Source organism: Leguminivora glycinivorella, chromosome 17, assembly GCF_023078275.1.
Source record: "Leguminivora glycinivorella isolate SPB_JAAS2020 chromosome 17, LegGlyc_1.1, whole genome shotgun sequence".
In the NCBI taxonomy this organism is placed as follows: Eukaryota; Metazoa; Arthropoda; class Insecta; order Lepidoptera; family Tortricidae; genus Leguminivora; species Leguminivora glycinivorella.
The window spans coordinates 21329694-21353762 of record NC_062987.1 but is presented as its reverse complement, the minus strand read 5'-3'; the positions used below and the strand labels follow the sequence as shown (position 1 = coordinate 21353762).

Below are 24069 nucleotides of genomic sequence, written 5' to 3'. Positions count from 1 at the left end.
TAACAGAAATGTCTTTTAGAATCCGTGAAGGGGATTAAATTGACGATTTAAAATGATAGACATGGAATAAAAATCAGTTATATTTAAATAGATATCGACATGTATTACAATAGGACACTTATTGTGCCCAACCCTGTATATATGGACTTAAGTGGGGTTTTGATAAATATATTTTTATTATATTCTTTCGATTTGAATTAGTTCACGAAGAAATAAAGTCGTAAAATAGTAAATTCCATTTAATTCTATCACCTTATTTGTTCACAAAAACTAAAACAGTCAATTTGTGTATGTTTCACGTATTTGCGGCACCAGCTCGGCCTAATCGCCATCATTTAAACCTCGGAGCACGTAAACTACCCGGATAAATCTCTATCTATGGGAACACTTCCTAAACAAACCATAGACTGCTTACGTTCTAGACGAATGAGGAGGTACACTCAAAGATTACGACAGATGGCGCCATCCTATTAGTGCATTGCACTTGCATTGCACAGATAATGATATATTTTTTCTCTCTCACACATATGAATTGCACAGGCGCCGCCTGGCGGGATAAAATGTCAGTGTGCCTCCTCATTGTAAGAGATTTGTAAGTGCGTTTTCACATTATCTGATCTGATATCAGATATCGGAAGGATTTCAATGGAAAAAATCCAAGATGGCGCCTGTAATGTATGGGATATCGGTACTACATCTGATATCGGATCGAATAATGTGAAAACGCACTAACGGTGTGTAGGAAATGCGTGAAAATGCGAATTGTTCAGTTTGAAAATGTTCGAAAATATTATTCTTTGGTTATAGATCCGTTAGTATAGTTAGGTGGGTCGGTAGGGCCGTTATCAAACTGAAATAACCTAACCACAAAATTAAAATTTTGATAAAACCCCCGACCGCGACATAGTAGACCAATTTTCATAAAATATGGCTAAGAACACTCCCGACTAACTCAGCTTTCAGACAAAAACTAAATCTAAATCGGTTCATCCATTCGGGAGCCACGATGCCACAGACAGACACACACACAGACAGACAGACAAACAGACAGACAAACAGACAGACAGACACGTCAAACTTATAACACCCCGTCGTTTTTGCGTCGGGGGTTAAAAATCATAAAAAGCATTCATATGTATATCATACAGTGTACTATTAGTACTCTTTTCCTAGGTAAAATATAACTATGTTTAGTCTTACATAACCTCACATAACCTTAATTCAAAATGATATTCAAATAGCTAATAAATACGAGTAAACGAACAAAGTAAATTAATACATTTAAGTCTGCAACACCCGTCAACTTAAATATGTAAATACTCTAATATACTTAATAATCAATAACAAAATAAGACACCCCAATGTCTGAGCTCCGAACACCCACGTCAATTCTGCTTTGAGATCGTCTTCCACGAGTTTTTGAGGTTATAAGTACAATACCTATATTAATATTACTCGATAACGTTATGGAAAATGTAAGTACCTATTTTTGGTTTTAGCAAAAACAAATATAACTCCGTATAAACAGAAAAAGTGTAAGAAAAACGTTCCTCGGAACTATTATGAAAAATGTATGGTCGTGTAGATGGCGCTACACATTTGTTTGATTCTCGGCTAGATGGCGCTAATATCAATGCGTTAGCAACAGAAATGTTTGAAGTCGTTGCCAAACCGAATAAGTAATATATCATCATCCTCCTTGCGTTATCCCAGCATTTACCTCGGCTCATGGGAGCCTGGGGTCCGCTTTGACAACTTAGTCTATAAACTTTGTAAATCATATAGGTAGTATGTATTTTGAAAATCTATTAACACGTTCACTGCGGAGCCGGATTTTGTGAACTCGCTCTCAGTGCGTTACAACCCATGAGAGTCCTGTATTGAGCTTTCTCTCTGTGCGGTACAAGTCAATTACAGCTTGTAAGGAGGGTTTCATATTTTACCTAAAATACCTTTACCTACCAGATACACATTTATTAAATTTTATTGAAACAATGTTTAGTCTAATAACTAATCTACACAATACTGTCTTCGCCGAAGTTGATGACTGTTCGTTTAGATTTTTATAGACGAATTAATTAACAGGTCAAAATTGACTTGTACCGCACAGCCAGAACGGGCACAGGTAAAAATGTCGATGATTAAGTAGTGATGAGGAAAATACCCGAACTAATATAAGACGTGGTCTCAGCACAAAATGTGAATCAGTTTAAAAATAGACTAGACAAGCACATCACATCTACAACTCGGCTATGATTACTGTCACAATGATCACTGGATACAGGCTATATCAGTTCTTTAACTGCCTGCCTGCTTATTAAATAATAATAATAATAAGCGAGCGGCCGTTTTCGGGGACCCATATAGTGAGTTGGCGAGTCACCGCCTGCCTATTTTTTCGTGTTTTTAAAACATATGAACAAGGCAGGTGCTATAGACCTTTCCATAGACCGGTCACTAGCACACAAACATTTCAACCCAATAGCCCAGTATAATTTGTTTCTTTTCATTGCAATAGTTTTACACTAACCGGGGCTTGTCCTTGGGTGCATTCTATAGTGCGGACAGGGACAATCGCCGGCTAGTGTCACATTACTTTAAATTAAACTGTCTTAAAGGGCCTCTGCGCTGTTGGCTTCGGCCCCACGCACGCCTCCCAAAAGTCCGGGACCCCATGGTCCCGAGAACTGGAAAAGACAAACAAATAATAATAATAATAATCTAAGAAAAGAGATAAATAAAGATAATAATAATAATATATCGATCCAATTCTTACTTTCTTTACCTTTAATGTAACCAGATTTTTGTATACTACCAAAACTTTTAACTTTGCTCTTAACATTATTTAAAAAAACGATTTTTAGAAATTTTATTAAATATTTTGCAAAATTGTAAGCATTTTGCGTATAAAAGCGTTATATTGTATTTAACGAATTTCATTTAAAACAATCGAAATACATTTTTTCACCACAAAATAACGTGTGGATTGATAATATGGTAACAACACTAATGCATTTTGCACTTTGCTCCAGTGCTATACAAGGTCGTGCGTAACAGGTCATTAAAGGCCCTGTTCCGCACTGAATAACAAAAGTTTAAGACTGGTGCGAACAGGACATATGTGACCTGTTTATTAATTTATATGCTGTCAAGTAGAGTGTAAAATGACAAATATAAACGTACACTTGACTATATAAAAATAATAAAATATCACAATGATATGGGCTTCGCACTAGGGTAAAGTCACGCATTTCTGTCGCCGCACCAGGGGGAAGTCCAGAACAGGGCCAGAATGACCTGTTTCGCAGTGAACGTGTTAAAGTAACAAGGAAGTCGGTTAAAAGCTCATAGTACAGGCAAGGATGATTTATATAGGATTGACAATCTTTATACTAAGAATCTTACCTCGATTTTTTAGCGCTACATCCATTAAATTCTATCATAACTAACTAGACTGCTGATGCCTACTTTCTTTTCAAAATTAAAATAAAGAAATATGTCATTAATTATGTTCTTATAAAAAACAAAAACACGCAAAAATATTTCAGGAAAATATGATTTTGGCCACTTCTGGGCTACGAAACAGCGCTTTCTTGTTTTACCCCTAATAGACCAATACATTTTAGGGGTAGGTACACTTTTTGTATGGGCTTTGTCAGTCCCAGTATACATTGTCCTTGGTACAGGCTAAAGTTTCATAATTTACAAAACGGCAGAAATTATTAAGACAGTAAGATTGTAAATTACGTTCCCGCTCAAATTAACCGGTAAATCTTCGGCGAGTTGCTTTTTACTTGTTATATTAATTTCTTGGAACAGAAATTAATTAAAAGTACCTAATTCTGACTTTATGACTGATAAGTCTTGTAATATAATAAATTATTTATTTACTAAATAAACTAAGTTAAAAATTAAAATAAACCCTTTTTTATACATACTTACATTTTTATACCTACAGGAGGCAAATGAGTAGGTACCGAGATGGACCGACTGATGGTAAGCGATTAGCTAGCCATATACGTACGGATCTGCCCAGCAGATGTGCCCCGCGGGCACATCCGTCCGTGTGTGGCGAGAAATAGACACGGATTTGCCCGCCGGGTACCCGTCCGCTGCCCGTGCTCAAAACCAACGGACGGGCACGGGCCGGGCAGATCCGTCGTCGGCTGCCCGCGCGTGTGTGTGTAGCACGGGTGTGCCCGCCGGATCGCACCTTAGTTAATAGCAAGGGTATGTCCACCTCGGATTTGTCCGCTGGGCTATCCGCGGATCAGATCCGAGCCTTGCCCGGCGGACCAATCCGTACGTGTATGGCTAATCGCGGATCAGATCCGAAGCTTGCCCTGCGGACTGATCCGTACCTGTATAGCTATCACCGCCATCCATGACCACACCACACCACAGGAACTGTAAGTGCCTTGCCGGCCTATAAAATAGGAGTAGGGTCCTCTCTTCGTTTGTCATCTACCTTTGGGCTTTGACCCACTTCTTACTTTATTTATTTAGGTACCTACTCACTTTGATCCTTATCAAACACAACAAAATTACAGCCATCTAAAAGAAATAATTAAAATTTTATCTCTAATTACACAAAAAATATACGGAATTTAAGTAAGTTCCTGTCACTACAAATGCCTACAGAGGCAGAATGTAGGCTATTAGATTAGTTTCCTACTTTCAATAATCTTAACAAAATTTTATTTGAACATAAAAAATACACTGTTAAGAAAAATTCAACTGTAGAACGCTTTTCGCGATTATGTAAATATTTCAATATAAATGTTAAATTGTAGTACTCAAACAGCGTTCTAATAAAACTTGAGAAAGATTCCGACGGAAGTTTTATTTAATCCAACTGTAGGTAGGTATGGTAAGCGAAATCTTAAATGTAAGCAACAAGTATAACATACAATGTTTTATTTTAACGCGAATCTGTACACACATTATTAAAAGAACAATAAGCGAAGTTATACTAAGCTAAGCAGTATAATACTTAAATTAAATTATAAATCACAAAGGATATTTTACAATATTACGCCATCTAGCGGGAGGTGGATGAACAGAATTACAATTTGATTATAGCGCCATCTACCATCGAATAGCAGTACGTTGAAAAAAATGTGGAGATTATTTTTATTGTGCTGGCAAATCCACAATCAGCTGTCATTGATTGTCAAATGTCAGATTTCGTTGAGGTTATAATTTCAATAATAACATTATTTTGTACAAATTACATTTTTAGGAATATTTTCTGTATTACAAAGTGAGTATAAATATTCGTTCAGGCTAAAGTTAGTTACGAAGTGCCTGTACCAGAAATCTCAATGTGAATATTGCTTGTTTTAGATGAATCTTATTCGAAGAGGGTTATCCCTAGTCTCCGCTGGAATTAGGACTCAGTATGCAGCAATTACAGGTATTTATCAATAACAGATCTAAAATTTATCAAACCGGAATAGAATACTACATTTTAATAGAAAATTTTATTCAGAAATGATTAAATCATACTAGATATTATAACCTACTTGAACTTGGTAATATGGCACTTACTGTAGCACAACATAATACTGTGTTCTATGGTTATATTGAACGGAATAAGTAGTTAATAAAAGACTACTGTTTCAAGGAATCAAAAGGAAATCAACTACATAAAAGCGGACAATTCTAAAGAGGGACATACTTGATTTAGAGTTTACACAACTGACTTAGTTTCTATTTGTATAATCAAAGTACAAGGAGACAGGTTGTTTAAGGGCTGACAATAAATTATAAATTTAAAAAACCCCCGACACAAAAGAAAGGTGAATTAAATTAAAAATTAAATAAAAAAAGGGTGAAAAAAACTAAAAGTGCGAGCTTTCAAAAAGTAATAAAATAACTAAATAAGTAGCTCTAGGAATACCTACCTTCCTTCTTACGAAATACCTACCTTCTTCTTCTTAGGAATATCTACCTACCTTCTACCTTCTTACGAAATACGTAAGATGAAAACCTAACTACGAAATTCTTGAACGTAAAAATTTTGGTACTTAAACATAAAATTACTTGAATTCTTAAACACAAGAAATATGACAAAATAAATTATTAATTATTATTCTCTTTATTGATTTCCATTATTAATTAATGGTAAAGTGTTGTCGCGTCGGGGGACCGCTCTCAATATTAGCGTAAGGGCAGACGTCGTTGACGGTTGTGTTTCCGATGCAGTCTTTAGAGTCTTATTTTAAGATTGGGTGTTGAAATTTTTGCTCAGCACTTATCTAGTTTGTTTGGTTGTAAACATATACTTTACTTGTAATTCTAATACTTCCTTTGACATTTTGGTTGTATAGTTACATTGTTCATGTTCAGGTAGTTAGTTTAATGTATGTACCTAGTGAATTTTTTGTTAAACATTTATTAAGTTAGTTTAGCTGTGTAAATATTTAGTTTTTAAGTTTCAAGTTAGACAGGCAAAGAGCGGTCCCCCGACGCGACAACACTTTACCATTAATTAATAATGGAAATCAATAAAGAGAATAATAATTAATAATTTATTTTGTCATATTTCTTGTGTTTAAGAATTCAAGTAATTTTATGTTTAAGTACCAAAATTTTTACGTTCAAGAATTTCGTAGTTAGGTTTTCATCTTACGTATTTCGTAAGAAGGTAGAAGGTAGGTAGATATTCCTAAGAAGAAGAAGGTAGGTATTTCGTAAGAAGGAAGGTAGGTATTCCTAGAGCTACTTATTTAGTTATTTTATTACTTTTTGAAAGCTCGCACTTTTAGTTTTTTTCACCCTTTTTTTATTTAATTTTTAATTTAATTCACCTTTCTTTTGTGTCGGGGGTTTTTTAAATTTATAATTTAAGGTTTTTATTTCTTTCTTTTTGTAGGGGGCTCTTTCTTTTGTCATATTTCTTGTGTTTTGGAATTCAAGTACCGAATTGTATGTTAAGTACCTACTTACCTACATTTTTTACGTTCAAGATGTTCTAGAGGTAAGTGCATGCTGTTTTTATAAAAATACTAAAGTCATTATAAGCGTGCCGTTCAGATCTGAGGAGTTCCGTTCTGACCAACATCAGGAGTTCCACTGCACCAAATGTCACTGTTCTGGACGTAAGTGCATGCTGTTCTTATAAAAATACCAAAGTCACTATAAGCGTGCCGTTCAAATTTGAGGAGTTCCGTTCTGACCATCATCAGAAGTTCCAGTGCACCAAATGTCACTGTTCTGGACGTAAGGGCATGCTGATCTTATAAAAATACCAAAGTCACTATAAGCGTGCCGTTCAGATTTGAGGAGTTCCGTTCTGACCATCATCAGCAGTTCCACTGCACCAAATGTCACTGTTCCGTAAGTAAATGCATGCCATTCCTTTAAAAACACAAAAATCACCATATGTATGCCTTTCAGATTTGAGGAGTTCTCTCGATTTCTCCAGGATCCCATCATCAGAACTGGGTTCTGAGAAAAATGGGACCAATCTGTATTCATATACTATCAAAAAAAAAATTCAAAATCGGTCCAGTAGCGACGGAGATATCGAGGAACAAACATAAAAAATAAAATACAGACGAATTGAGAACCCCTTCCTTTGAGATTTGAGGCGGCGGTTAAAAATCAGCACCGATAGCATGGTCGCGCCAGGCCATCCTTTTCGCACTTACTAATAGTACGAATATCACAGAATATAATAGTACAAATACTGAAGGCTCACTCCTTTGATGTTCATAAAATGCCGCCATTCTAAATTCTTACCTACATTAACAAACAGACCGCACGCGAGCAGCCGACATAGAATTCTATTGCGCCGCGTGAAGGTCGTCACCAGTGAACGGGCCGCGAAACTCGCGGCCGCCGCCATATACATGTAGCGCGGCGATAGAATCGCAGAATGAGCCGCCCCTTTAGGCCTAGCACATGATTGCCGCGAGAGTATGTCGCCGCGAGATAGATGAGATGACACGTCTTTGTCGTAATTGTATTAATGACATAGGAACCGGTAGTCTATCTCGCGGTGACATACTCTCGCGGCAATCATGTGCTAACCCTGCTGGTTTTATCATTTATCGCGCGATCAGGCTTGCCTCTGTAATCCATAATAAATAAATAATTTTTTTTGTGGCGGCGACCATCTTGGACCAGCGGCCATCACCTACAGCTACATATACATACAATCACGCCTGTGTCCCATGAAGGGGTAGGCAGAGCACATGAAACTACTCAGGTTTCAGTGCCACTGTTGGCAAATAAGGGGTTGAAAGAAAACGAAACTGTGACATTGCAGTGACAGGTTGCCAGCCTCTCGCCTACGCCACAATTTAACCCACATCCCACAGTCGCCTTCTCCCACGGGAAGAAAGGCCCTCACCTACAGCTAATATAAATAAAAAACACTCGACTAATTCACCTTTTATAAACAAAAAATAAATCAAAATCGGTAGATCCGTTCAGGAGCTACGACACGATGCGATGCCACAGACAGACACACACACACACACACACACACACACACACACACAGAGACAGATAGACACGTCAAACTTATAACACCTCATCGTTTTACGTCGAAACACAACTTTCTACGATAATTGGTCAAGTGCGAGTCGGATTTCGACACTTCCATACAATTTAGTCATGAGCGCCTGATGGAATGTGATAGCAACGATTTCACAAACAAATAGTAGAAGTTTAGTACATTTCGTACTTTCAAGACGTTATATCTCGGAAACGATAAGAGATAGACCAAAATGGACTTCAGATTTGGGCTTTCGGTGGCACAATAGTGCCACACGAATTTTATATTTTCGTATATATAGACATTTTTTTGGACCGATTTGGATAATTTTTTTTTTCAAAAAAATCTAACCCGGGTGTAAAATCTTTATTTTTTGAGCTAGAAGGCTGAAAAAAATAGTATTTAGGTGTTTTTGTAATACATTTCGGGCCGCTAAGAATCAGCCACATACCATTGTAATTTTTTTTTATAAAAAAAAACTAATTAAAATTTTGAATAACCTCCGACATAGTGGACCGATTACCATCAAACATGGCTAAGAACACTCCCGACTAATTCAGCTTTCAAACAAAAAAAACTAAATCAAAATCGGTTCATCCGTTCGAGAGCTACGATGCCACAGACAGACACACACACAGACAAACAGACAGACAGACAGACAGACAGACAGACAGACAGACAGACAGACAGACAGACACGTCAAACTTATAACACCCCGTCGTTTTTGCGTCGGGGGTTAAAAATGGTGTGCAGCCCTACTGTGGCTTGTAGCAGAATTGTATGCTGATTTTGCAGCTGGCACGTAATTCCGATACTAGTTGCTGTTGATCAATCACCAATCCGCATGGGGCTAGCGTGGATACTGTATCCTAGCCCTCTCACGCTGAGAGGGCGTGTAAAAGATATTTTTTATAGTTATTATTTTATTTTTATTTTATTTACATGTAGGTATAATCACCTGTAATTTATTTACATGCTTGTCAAAAAAATTCACTTGTAATCTAATTATGCGTTGATCAATACTGGTTCTAAGAGGGGTAATGCAAATTTTTAGATTATATATTGGTTATTAAAAGATGATAAAGATAAAAAAAAGATAAAAGACATTTATTCATGACAATCACATAACATGTACGGACATGTACAGACATCAAACATAAAATGGCAAAGAACAAAATGACATAAAAATGTTCATCACGAAATGGACCCAACTCAGCATGATGCTAGCCATGTAGCCAGCGCTGATCTTCCGTTGGGCCCATTTGGTGATGCCACGACAGATAACACATTAATTTAAAAACAAAAACAAACACAAAAGTACAATTATTTCAACCCTACAGCCACAGAAATTAATAATAACAATAATTAACAATACAAACTCAATGATTACAATTACAATAATATTAATATTAAAAACAAACAGATAAACAATTATTTTTCTGAACGCAGCAGTAAAAGAATATTAAGCATGGAAAGTTGATCATAATATTTGTAAGTGCAGAAAAAAAAATGACTGTTTTTATTTAAAAAAAACCTGGTGTTGGTTGTTACCCTGCACCTGAACATAATGGCTTTGATATAAATTAAGTAGCTTTATTAGCTCTATTAAACATAGATACGGACAGTGCCAGAAATATGTATCCACAACCTTACCATGTAAGCAATAATGTCGTGTATACATATTTCTGGCACTTTGTCCGCCTTACCACATCTCGGACACTGGCGATCAAATATATGAAAGAGGCGCGTTCCTAGCACACAGTCTAAGCTCGTGTAGGTGAACGCGAACTATGCTTGTATGAGTGAAATATGACAGGTCGACTGTTCGCGGTTTTGACAGGCGGTAACTGTGAGGTAACCGAGAGGGGGTGGGCGGCACTTTCAGCGGGGATCGGGAGTGGCCATACTGCACAATAGTACTCTTTATTATACTGTGGCCTTACTGTACCTTGACTGTTTATGGGTAAATTATCTGTTCTGTTAAAAGAAAGTGTTTAGATCCTGATCTACAGACTCTAGACTCTTATTTGGCACAAGAAATTATTGTTTCCTGTAGTGTTTGACATAAGAAACCAATGTTTATAGATTTTGGGTATTAAAAGTGTATGGTAGCTACGTATTTTCGATTAAAAATGTGTGTAATATTTTTTTCCCCTCACTAGCTCGGAAACACGTGTTTTGTCCTTTAATACCAGCGGGTAAAAACGCATTTTATCCACTAGTGGGTAAAGTAATTTGACCTTGAATAAAGTCAAATTAACTGCTTTAAAATTGATAAAAGTAGGTGAATCTAGTAATAAAGATGATTTACCACCTGTGGAACTACTGGAAGCAGTGATAAACGCATTTTTTGCGTTGTAGTTTCCTCGCTATAGTGAGGGGAAAAGTTTTATGTTACACTCGGGTGCAAATGTATTTTACTTCTCGTGTGTTAAAAAACTCGCAAGTTCAGGATTCTATTCTCGAACCACTCGCTTCGCTCGTGGTTCAACTATAGAATCCTTTCACTTGCTCGTTTTTCAATTCCACACTCGACATTAAAATACAACTTTGCCCCCTTGTATAACAAATAACTATTTTAACTTTGGCCACCGAAAACGCTGTCTGACATGTAGTGACGTCATAGAACCTAACTTAACTTCATATCGAGTCAATCACTGACATAAGTATGAAGCATAAAGTTCATCATAAGTAGGTATGAAGCATAAAATGTCAGAAAAATTTATGTTCAATTCGATTTACGTCATGCACATCACAGACAATTAATTTATAGATTAACATGGCTAATGTTGAAAATTAAGTGAAAGTATACTTTATAAATGATTTTTTGCGGTTTTTAAGTCGTAATAAAATATGGCACTATTTTTTTCAGTTAATTGGACAGTAATAAATAATATAAGAAACTTTAAAAAAGGGTCAAGTAGCCTATTTCAATTATAGGATAAATGTGTCTACTCTACATAAATATAACAAATAAAACATAGGTCGCCAAATAACGGTCCTATCCAATGTGGACCACATTTAAATGTACTGTAATAGTCTGCTAATCATTACATTACGGGAATGTTAATAATCCATATGTTTTTTTTTTGTGGTAACGCATTGGACCGGCAATCCAAGGATGTGGGTTCGAGTCCCACGTTGGCCAGAGTCGATCACTGTTGATTTTTTCATTGCGATTGATGTCTGCATTTATAATTTGCGATTACATTACGGGGTCCTGAAGAAATTAATTGATGAACCCTGGGGCCCATTTCTCAAAACTGGAAGTTACAAGTTACAAGCGGAAGTCTCTTTCCAACTTGTCATATTAGACACTGACAACCAGTTGAAAATTGTAACTTGTAGCTTCGAGAAATGGGCCCCATGTGATTTTGGAATACGAAATAACGAAAAACGACTGAGTCGGAATAAGAAAAAGGCCAACAACTCATATGGTCAAAGACGATAATGACTGCAGAATGAAGAATGGCTGACGAAAGCAGAATCAGAAAAATTTAGGAACATGATGAAAAAGGTACGAGTAGACCCAAGAGTTGTCTCTATAAATGGTAGTTTTCTGCGTTGAGAAAAGTACATACAGTCAGTAATGCTTGTAAAAAAAATATGTTTTTTTTTTAGCAAAGTTGTAAAATGAAAGCAGCTTATAAAGTAACTTGTAAGCCTTTCATTATCTAACCAAATAGTCATATTGCATAGCTGGCATATGGTCAGCACAATGCACAAATAGCCAGAAATATGGTCAACCAAATTTATAATGAAAATCTCAAGTCATGCCGCACAAAGCTTAGGTGTGAATGGGCTTGGACAATGTGGTCACCTCATTGTATCGATAGTGCTGGCATCTACATGAGCGATGTAGCCCTTAAGAGTAAGTTTGAAGGTTCAAATAAGGTGCTAACTGACAATTGTAGTATTTGTACCTACTGCAATCCTTTTCTCATGTTCGGATACAAAGATCTTAGATAACATAACTATGAGATGTCAAATTGATTGCTTCTAAATATGTTTTTTTTTAGAATGAATAGGTAGACGTTTGACCACGATCACACCTGATGGCAAGTAATGATGCGGTCTACGGTGGAGCACGCTTACCTATGAGATACTCATTTACTCAAGTCTTGCTTTAAAGAGACCTGCATGGATTGTACTCATGTGGAAACACAGACTCATGTTTGTATTCGGATTTGATGCACCACATGATGACCACGCCCACGCTAGCCCGAGCTGCCGGTCGCCTTCACTGCGGCCCCGAACCTGGCCCCGCTCAAACGGTATCACCAGGCTAGGGGTCGCGGGGTTGGATAACGGCCGGTAGCGGTAGGGCTAGCAAACACCGGATCACCGAGCCGTCCACAAAAAGACGGCGTCAGACCGCCCCACAAGGATGGGGCGCGCCCCGACACAGCCCCCACAGCGCCCAGCGCGGAAGGGGCCACTCACACCCCAGCAGGGGTGTCGAACGACAACTCACCACCACCTATTTCGTATTTGGTCATATTCTGTTGGTACCGACCTGAAACTGTGAAAAAACACGAAACACATAGATGTAACAGCAAACTTGCGGAAAGCAGATTATGACGAGTGAAGAACGAGACGGATTAAGATAAAGTTGAACAACGAATTTGACTGTAGTTGAGAAGGACCAATACTAAAACTTTATTAATATATCTCACATAAACACAATCAAATCAGCTAAACATCTAAAGATAGAAATACATAGACGGACAAACAAACAGACACACACACTTTGCCATTTATAATATTAGTATCCAGCCGGCGTATTATGCTTCCAATTTTATCACTTATCTACGTGGATAAAGCATCCGTCACGCTTTGGCAAGTATGTTAGTGCGAGAGTGACAGATGTCTTATCCACTTGGATAAGTGATAAAATTTGAAGCATGATACGCCGGCAGGATCAGTAATAGTGTAAACTAAACAATTTATTTCACGTATTAAGTGTTTAGACCGTTCTAACATCAACTCTTTCACCTTTTCTCGATTCTTCATTTAATTTTACAATAACATCCACCTGAGCGACACAAACAACACACCACATAGGGCATACACCCATCACAATGCCCAATCGCCCATACATCGACATTAAACACATCTCATTGTTGCGTGGGACCTCCCCGGGCTACTTTCTTCCCACGGGAAGAAAGCTCTGGCTTCCGGACGCCTGACCGCTTCACTGCGCTAAGTTTACTGTTAAAGGATGCTAATGTGCTGTAAAGATTTTTTATGGATATGCTATGCTTCTTTAGGTAGTCGACTGTGGAATATGGATTAAATTGTGACGTAGGCTGGAAGCGCTGGTGGCTTAGCGGAAAGTGCGTGCGACTTTCGACCCGGAGATCGCGGGTTCGAACCCCGGCTCGTACCAATGAGTTTTTCGGAGCTTATGTGCGATAGATCAATTGATATATACCAGTTACTTTTCGGTGAAGGAAAACATCGTGAGGAAACCGGACTAATTCCAATAAGGTCTTACCCTTCGGGTTGAAAGGTCAGATGGCAGTCGCTTTCGTAAAACTAGTGCGTACACCAAATCTTGGGATTAGTTGTCAAAGCGGACCCCAGGTTCACATGAGCCGTGGCAAATGCCGGGATAACGCAAGGATCGAGGATGGGGTAGGTGAGAGGCTGGCAACCTATCACTGCAATGTCACATCGTGTCTTTCAACCCCTTACGAGTATTGGCCAAGAGTGGCGCAAAACAAAACCTTGAGTATAGTTTCATGTGCACTGCCTACCCCTTTATGGGATGCAGGCGTGATTGTATATATGCTAGGTTCTCGCGTAGGTAGTAGGAAGAGGAATCTTACCGATTACTTTCAGTAAGGATTGATTGGTTACAAAAATGTATATCGCCAAGAAGTGCCTGGCATCCGTTGGCTTCATCGTTGGGTCGACGACAACCGAAAAACTGCGGGTCCCAACTGGATGAGACTAGCCCAGGACCGGGAGAAGTGGCGTACTAGAAGAGAGGCCTATGCTCAGCAGTGGGCGATAAGGGCTGATATGATGATGATGATGATGATATCGACATTTCACCAATAAAAGGTTTAGCTAAACTTAATTAACGGGAAAATTGGGAACATTCATAGTTCACCATATTTAAAAGTTTTGGCTCGTATAGTTCATAACAGTTCCGAGTTAGACCATACAAATAATAACATATCATACGAGTAATACCGTAGCGATAAAACTATTTATAATATATGAGCAACAAAACCTCTCTGTCCAGTTCCTTTTAACATTTTAATCTAATGTCCACGCGTCTGAAGCATTATATTTACCTTCTGAAAAGATGGATTAAAATTTTCCATTTAACATTCTTTTGGTCAATTCATACACTTCACGCCTTCGCGCGAGCCAATTAAAAAACCTGTAAATATAATCCTCGCTTCCTAGAAAACAAATTTTGAATGAATAGCAAACACTACTACGTAATATAGGCTAAGATTTGGACATTCTTGTCCATTGTGGACTACAATTGCGATCGTTACAATCAGCAAATCAGTTTACTGATAAAGTTACACAATCAAGATGAAAACCGCTTTAAAGTTAAGGCAAAATCGTCTTTATGCGTTTGAGATATGATTTAAATCACAAGCGCTAGCGGGTGGCGACTTAACTGTCACAAGCGCATGTCATAATTTAATCCTTCACTTGTAAAATTAATTTTAAAGCGTTTCATTTAAAGTAGAAATTCGAAGTGGACTTTATAAAATATGATGGAAGGTTCTTGGAAGCGTGGCTCAACTCTTGCCCATTGTAATGACGGAGTCACGCTGGCAGGCGGCGGACAATGCCCACTATTAGCGGATTATAATCCGCAAAAAGAGCAGGTACTTTCTGGACGGATGGACAGGTGCAGTTTGTGAGCGGTAGCGAGTTTTCGACTACGTATTAACTTGATATCTTGGGGACACATGGTATTAAAATATGTTGATGGAATGAGAAAAATGATACCTATTAAGATATAAAAAAATAAAAACTATACGAAACATCGACGTGTTAGTAAAATAGTTTAGGATTGTGATACATACTTAGTACTGATAGTTTACACTGTTTACAGTCTAATGACACACACACACAATATCCGTGCAAAATGATACAAGTACCTACCTCCGACTTTTGACAACTTTCAGACTAATTTAGAAGATCGTAGAAGAATGTTCTTGTTCTTACGTGTTACTTGACTATCACCCATTTATAACATTTTTATTTATTTAAAAATAAAGTTGTCCTATTTTTTCAATTCCAATTCTTCAATCATCTGTGCAATTTCTATGACCGCTTAGGCTTATCACTCGCACCACAAAATATTGTTAATATTTGCTTGCGTGAGCAGATGCAAGTGTCCTGCCGATTATCCCACAACAAAACAAGAAACAGAAACTTCCCAACAATACTACAAAATGCAACATTTCTAGACGACATTCCAAACGTTGACCAAACCTCACCATTATTACAATGTAGTATAAAGTCTAACAAATATCAGTGAAATATTTGCTCATAGTACGTGACTTGAAGTCCCCAAGGAGTCTGTTTTGTTGTCCCAGCGCTGGACAAACACAACTTCTGTACCTTCTGGGATCTGGTGACATGTGCTTCGGATTTCGGGGAACATATTTGCCTATTTATTTTTCATTTAGGGACGGTTCCTTGTTAATTTAAAATTGTAAAGTTTTGAATGTTAGCGCGAGTTAAATATACAAGTGATATTAACTAGATTTATCGAAAAAAAATTGTCCATTAAAAACAACTCAGTCAAAAGATATTTCAAAAAAATCTTTAAAATCGAGGTTCCGCTCTCGACTCTTTCCTCCTTCAAAACTTAATCAATCGGAACGAAATTTGAGAATCTGAATAACAATGAAATAATCTATGTCGGATCGTTTAGCTTTTTTGGTTAATTGTTACCAATCTTGAGTATCACACCTTTTTTTACGCCACAATGAAAAAGGCCGTTTTTGGAATTTTAGGATTGGCTCTAGAATCTTTAAAAGTAGAATATCAAAAAAATCAAAATGGTCCGACACAGATAAAAATAATAACAATCTGTATTGAAAAAATCATTGCTCTATCTTCAAAAACCAGGGAGGAAATAGTCGAGAGCGTTTGTATGGAGAATTGACCCCTACCGTATCGTCTTAAAGAAAAAATGACGGACTCCACCAGTGGCACCAAGTGGCAGTGCAAGCACCCACTGCTTGCCCTTAGAGTTGGTGAAAGACCCTAGTCTTACAAAGATGGCATATAGAAGAGAAATTTCGACGGCTTCCGCTGTGACGGTGTGGCCTAGGGGTTCAAGGTTCATGCCGTTCATGGCGTTAACCCGGATTGCTAAAGACGCCGGTTCGAATCTAGTGGTGTCCGTCATTTTTTCTTTAATATATGACATATTATTTCGATTTTTAATTTATATATAGTAGTGTGACTACTTAAAAATCCAAATCCAAATATTTGGTAAAAAAATTTGATTTGTTCCCATTGTTGTGTACCTATATAAATCTTAAGATAACATAACCTAATCTTGTCTTTGGTTACCGCGATAGTTACTCATGAAATAAAACTATGGAAACGGATTCGCACTTAGGTCTCCAGCTATCGCGGCTGACGTGCTAAACCGCTACACCACCTCGACCGCCGAGGTACCCGTCGAAATTTCTCTAGTATATGTTATTTCTGAAGGCTAGGCAGGCGCTTTTGATCAACTCTAAGGGCAAGCAATTTGTGCTTGCACCTCTTATATGAATCCTTTGCAGGATTACGAATATTACGATTAAAAAAAAAACATATTTTTTAGGTACCTACATACTACGATACCTACATCTTGTTAAGATAATCTGTGCGTGAATAAATGTAATTATTACGTGTATATAAACCAGTCATTATACCTACCTAACACCCGCTACATTCACATCAAAAAGCTATAACGGTAACATCTGCCAACATCCCTTCCCCAATAACATTGCGGACCACACATCGCAACGTCAATCACCCCAATGCTCTTGCGCATCGAATCGTCACAATTGACACAATCAGAGGGCGCTGCCGGTACCGCCTTCTATAACTGTATTCATTTAGTTTACTGTGAAACTGAAATATGTATTTCTATAGTTATAATATATACAGGGTGTCCCACGGATATGCCATATGGAGGGAAAGTATACCTTAAATAGATAGAATATCATAGGTAGGATATTTTGCTGAAAGAAAACATTACGTAATAAGTCTATTCCTGGACAATATGAAAGAATCGAAAGAGGTATAGTATGAATTTTCTGAGAACCTTATTGCTATCATGATAGTTGCTTTTTAACTACACTGAGACTTTAGCGCGTGCCGAGAAGACGGGAGCTAGCCGCTGTGAATAATAGAAACAAAGGTTTTTGTTTAACAGATTACGGCAAAAGCCAATTCATACTATACGTAATTACGTATGTCTGGATCCTAGCAAGTGAAAATCTGTGGTCTCTATCTCTGCTTACCCCTCCGAGAAGTGACTATATGTATGTACTAGCTTTTACCCGCAGCTTCGCCCGCGTACTAATCTAATTTTGTTTTGCCTTACAAACTTTGGACCCTTAGGATATTTTGCTGAAAAAAGACATTATTTTACTTTTAAAACTTAGTAAAACTTCATCCAACAATTATTTTTTAATTGTATAAAAAAAATGTAGTTTACAAGAACCAGTATGAGAGTCTATTAAAAATGTTAACATTTATGGTCTTCCTTTTATTCCCGAGTGGCCGACGGTATGTTATTTAGTAAAACCACGTAAAACTATAATCCTTATGATTCTCGGTTTAATTATTTAAAAATCTATGAATGCAGTTGAAATAGTTTTTTTTTAATCAAAATGATATCTTCCTTTAGCAAAATATGCTATCTACGATATTTAAGGTACAGATGTAGCGCGGAAAGCTTTTTCTTCGTATTTTTCCGGAAACCTTCGTATTTGTCATGATAGTTCTGACATTATCAGTACGTCTTGTTCTGAGAGTGACTGAAATAGCATGATACGTTCGTACGTTTCCGGAAAAATACGAAGGAAATTCTTTTCGCACTACATCTGTAAGTACTTTCCCTGCATGTGGCATTGTCGTGGGACACCCTGTATTTTGGTATAGAAATGGGTATGGGTTAAGAAGCGTCATACTGTGTCTTTATTTGCGGATTATCAACAAATGTGGCGATGGCACCTGCGGGGCTTATCTGTGGATAACGGTAGAAATTTGGCTTTTATTGCTTTCGAGAGATCTTTGCGTTTTGTATTTACAATGGTACTCCATTATTAAATGTTATAAAACACCATGATTTTCTGTTTAGTGCTAATTTATATAATACTAGTTTTTGCCCGCTGCTTCGCTCGCGTTAATTTCGAAAATTGTGGAATGCTTCATACAAACTTCCATCACTCATTTTAGGGAAGTGGGGGGTTAGAAAGAAACAAAAAGTAGTCTATGTCACTCTCCATCCCTTCAACTATCTCCACTTAAAAAATCACGACAATTCGTCGCTCGGTTTTGCCGTGAAAGACGGACAAGCAAACAGACACACACTTTCCCATTTATAATATTAGTATGGATTGTATACAGTCTGTACAACGGGGAATGTTCTGAAGATTTTTTTTACTTCGTGTCACTACTACACTGTGTAGTGCACTTTTTAGGGTTCCGTATTTTAAATCTGATAATAATAAACAAACATCTGGCGATCATAATTGAGTATGGAAAGGTAGTATCATAAAAATATTAGTATAAAATTTTTTGTTTATAGTTTTATAAACATAATTTTGTAAGAAACAGACACGTCTGAATGAATGCCATAGATATTAGGATTAGGTAGGTACTCTAGGTATATTATTAAAATAAATTTTACCGCTTTAAGCGAAAATTATGACTTAAAATCTCCAAAACTGAGTGATTAGAAATGCAGATCATTTTATTGTACTTATTACATTCAAGTATTAAATTGAAAGATCTTCAGCAATTTGAAACTGAGTGATTAGAAATGCAGACCATATTATTGTACCTACTTATCACATTCAAGTATTACATCATCTTAATCTTGCTTTGTTATCTTTAAAATAGGAATGTAAATCACCATAGATCAAACTCCTAAAACCCTAACAAACCTAATCTGTTCGCCGGCAAAATTGCAAAACTTAACTCAATCTCTGAAGTTTGAAGCCATTTGCACAATTTATCACGATCGAGCGCAACTCGAAGCCGCGATGACAGCGCATGATGAAAACGATAGCACAACTACACTCGAACGCTGTGAAAACGGGACACTCTGTACGGGAATATATTTGAAAGTGACCGTTTTTTATTGCTTGTGTATGTGTTACGTGTCTTGATGCTTAGCTCTAGTTTTGAGTCTAGATTTAGGTATTGGTACTTAAATGGATAATGTAGATAGTCTTCACCCGTTAAATAGATTTTCATTATCCTTCTTTTAATTATAAGGAAATATAAAAATACACTGGTAGAAGTACGTGATCAGAATTAGTCGCCAGCTCTGTGGTCATAATCTTAAAATTCTTAAAAAAGATTTGTATGCAATCTGTCAGTTCCATCTGAAAATTCTGTCATTAGAACTATTTATACGTGAACTAAAATAGATATCATACACTAAAGAATGACCGATCAAGCCCACTGAAAAAAACCCGGACCCGATCGAACCCGGGTCTCCAGCTAAAGCGGCTGACGTAATAAACCGCTACACCACCTCGACCGCCGAGGTACCCTTCAAAATTTCTCTAGTGTAATGGTATCTCTGAAAGCCAGGCTAGGGGCATTTATACGTGATTTATACCTACGGTACTTTATCCGATCTTCGTCATCCGATTTCTTTCCGTCATTCTTCAACTGTAGTGCGTAATAAACCATACCTACTTATAAATAGATCTAAGGCTATGACGGATCTTATTTTTACGGATTCGGATAGGACGTAGTACCTAATGCGAAATTTAGTGCTTCGTTTAGAGACAAAATTGTCACCAAATGATACATAACCTAACCACAAAATTAATATTTTGAAAAACCCCCGACCGCGACATAGTGGACTGATTTTCATGAAACATGGCTAATAAGAACACTCCCGACTAACTCAGCTTTCAAACAAAAAAACTCAATCTAAATCGGTACATCTTTCGGGAGCTACGATGCCACAGACAGACAGACAGACACGTCAAACTTATCCCACAAACACCCCGTCGTTTTTGCCTCGGGGGTTAAAAATGAGTTTCTCCGAGACATGTACTTATTGTTTAAACTCCTTTTCTGTTCCAGCACCCATCTCACCAGTTCTCAAGCCACTGGCAGTACCATCTTTACTCCCACCATCAGGACAGTCGCTCCTAGCAAAGACCATGGCGTCGCTAGCACAGATGCACCGCACGGGTCCACATATCAAGCACAGAAAGTCGAGGAACCCACTCAATGGGAACCCTTTCGCTAAGGTATTTGGAAGTTTTCCAAAATAAAGGTCGAAGATGATTTCCATATTTCCTAATTTTAACGACCGGTCTGGCTCAGTCTAGTGAGGTAGTGACCATATTATATGTTAGCCATATTGACCGCGCGTTACTAACTTTTTAATTAAGACAGACTTTGTAAGGCAACTAGTAATTTGGCCATGCACGGCATACCAGTATAGCTTAATTGTATGTTATAACAAGCTGTATGATTAATCGCCAATAATCTTATTTCAGGGTGTCGTCCTAAAGACCCTCATCAAAAAGCCTAAGAAGCCAAACTCTGCCAACCGCAAGTGCGTGCTAGTCCGTCTGTCTAACGGCAAGGAAATGGTGGCCTACGTGCCGGGCATCGGCCATAACCTGCAGGAACACAACATTGTACTGGTTAGAGTGGGGAGGTAAGACCGTTTATTCCTTTAAAGGAAGAAATAATGCAACTTATTCCGTCCGTCTGTCGAACGACAATGAAATGGTGGCCTAGGTATGTCGCGGGCATCGGACATAATCTGCAGGAACACAACATCGTACTGGTTAGAGTGGGGAGGTAAGCACCGGAGGAATTAATTATACTTATTCGGTTCGTCTGTCGAACGGCAAGGAAATGGTGGCCTACGTGCCGGGCATTGGACATAACCTGCAGGAACACAACATTGTACTGGTTAGAGTGGGGAGCACCGTTTATTCCTCTAAAGGAAGAAATAATGCAACTTATTCGGTCCGTCTGTCGAACGGCAAAGAAATGGTGCCTATGTGCCGGGAATCGGACATAAGGGACATAACACGGTCTTGAGCAATCTCCGGCCAGTCGCTAAGATATGCGTCTAGTTGCCGCCTGGGTCTGCCAGATCCTCGCCCGTCTTGCGGCACCCAAACTGACAATTTTTGTCCACTTCTGTGGGTGCATGCGACAGACAGCCGGCCCAGTCCCATTTCAGCTACCTACTTATTCATTTAAAGTAAGAATGATTCTCCTTATTCGCTCGTCTGTCGAACGGCAAAGAAATGGTGGCCTATGTGCCGGGCATAGGACATAACCAATAGGAACATCGTACTGCTTAGGGTTGGAAGGTAACCCTAATTAATTTAACACTTTCAGTGCCAAGCGCCCCACAAAACCTAGAGGGTCTACGCCAAATCCTGAGATAAGTTGCTAAGTGACTGAGATGAGTGTACCTCAAGCTCTTATTAGCTATGACGAAGTGCCGGGGGATAACGCTAAAAATAAGAAATGCTAAGCACCTCATTTCGAGGTCAAGGTCGTTTAGGTACCGGACTAATGCCTAAACCGCTCGGCCACCTGGTCAGTGACATGGGACCAAAATTCAAAGTACATGACAACTTCCGAAGGCTTATGACGCCCCCTGATTTCAATAAATGCAATTTTAATAATATAAACCTAACCACAACATTTTAATTTTGAAAAAACCCCCGACCGCGACATGGTAGACCGATTTTCATGAAACATGGCTAAGAACACTCCCGACTAACTCAGCTTTCGGACAAAAAAAAAATCTAAATCGGTTCATCCGTTCGGGAGCTACGATGCCACAGACAGACACACACACACAGACAGCCAGACAAACAGACAGACAGACACACAGACAGACACGTCAAACTTACGAGTTTAACACCCCGTCGTTTTTGCGTCGGGGGTTAAAAACTATACCGTGAGAAACTGACATATTAAACATGTAAGGGTCCCCCCACATCTAGCGTCTCGCGAGCGTCGCGTTGGTCCAACTGTATGGGCAAAGCCCGACGTCGCGTCGACGTCGCGTCGACGCGGCGTCTTTTTCCATACAGTTGGCCCGACGCGACGCTCGCGAGACGCTAGATGTGGGGGGACCCTAAAATCGAGTAACTCACATAAAATTATCGAAGGTCGCTGGACACGTTTCATTGAGCACGCGCGATGCCGATGTCGTGCGACCTTCGACAATTTTACGTGAGTTACCCAATTCTACATGTTAATGAATTAATATTTTTTGAAAGTTAATGCTTTTGTCTCCAGATTAAAGGACTGTCCCGGCGTGAAGCTGAAGTGCGTGCGCGGCGTGCACGATCTGCCCCACGTCGTCAAACCGAAGCCTTAACTCAACCACCCTGTATAGTTAGATCGTAGCCCAATAAATATGTTATAAGGAGACTTTGTTTCATTTAAATGGTAGGTAATCCTAACACTATATTCTCATTACGAATTGAACGGAATAAACGTAAACAAACTGCTGTCACTGTCAAAGTAACACGTTCAGCTGAAGTCGGGGGTTTTCAAAGTGAGGGCACGACTGCAAAACAAATAACTTTAAACAGTTATTAACGATCACTTTATTACACACTTAAAATCCCCGCTGTGCAAGGGTTGAACGTCATATCATAAATTCATAGAAGTTTGACGTTTAAAAATAGGTATTATTACCTACCACTTGCACCGGCATAACACTGCCAATTTAGCTTGGTATTACTCTAACCCTTTTGTTCATAAACCCACTCTAAAGTTATCAAGCCGATAAAGTTCGTTTGTCCTTTTCTATCACACCAATACGTCGGAAAGGGACAGACGAACTTTATCGGCTTGATAATTTTAGAGCACGTTTATGAATATGGTAATACTAGCTTTTACCCGCGGCTTCGCCCGCGTAATAAAAGTATTCATTAAGATTTTCATTTGGATCCGTAGGGACCGTAGGTTTCTCTGTAGGTATGTTTATCTGCGATTATTTCGATTGCACATAATACGTATCCGTATCCGTATCGCTATCGCTATCGCTAGCCCTATCGCTATCGCTATCCCTATCGCTATCGCTATCCCTATTGCTATCCCTATCGCTATCCCTATCGCTATCCCTATCCCTATCCCTTATCAAGATGTTTAATGATATAACACTTTAAGTTCTCGCGCTTTGTACACATATTTAAAGTCACATACAGGTCGAACGCGATTAATTAACATTATTTTTACCTTTTTTCCCAACGTTTCGGCCAGGTTGCTCTGGCCGTGGTCGCGGAAGACTGACGTCCCAGCAAAATGTCACAGGAGATGTAAACAACACAAAACTACCC

The 24069-nt window shown here is 38.4% G+C and overlaps 1 protein-coding gene across 1 annotated transcript; it reads left to right on the top strand.

The window, feature by feature from the left end:
• Window positions 1-5174: 5174 nt before the first annotated feature.
• On the top strand, window positions 5175-23153 carry LOC125235206 (40S ribosomal protein S12, mitochondrial). The gene is made up of 5 exons (XM_048141683.1): window positions 5175-5263; window positions 5347-5416; window positions 20822-20991; window positions 21244-21407; window positions 23021-23153. Exons 2-5 carry the CDS (start codon window positions 5347-5349, stop codon window positions 23100-23102), a joined length of 486 nt encoding a protein of 161 aa, XP_047997640.1. The 5' UTR covers window positions 5175-5263; the 3' UTR covers window positions 23103-23153.
• Window positions 23154-24069: the final 916 nt, after the last annotated feature.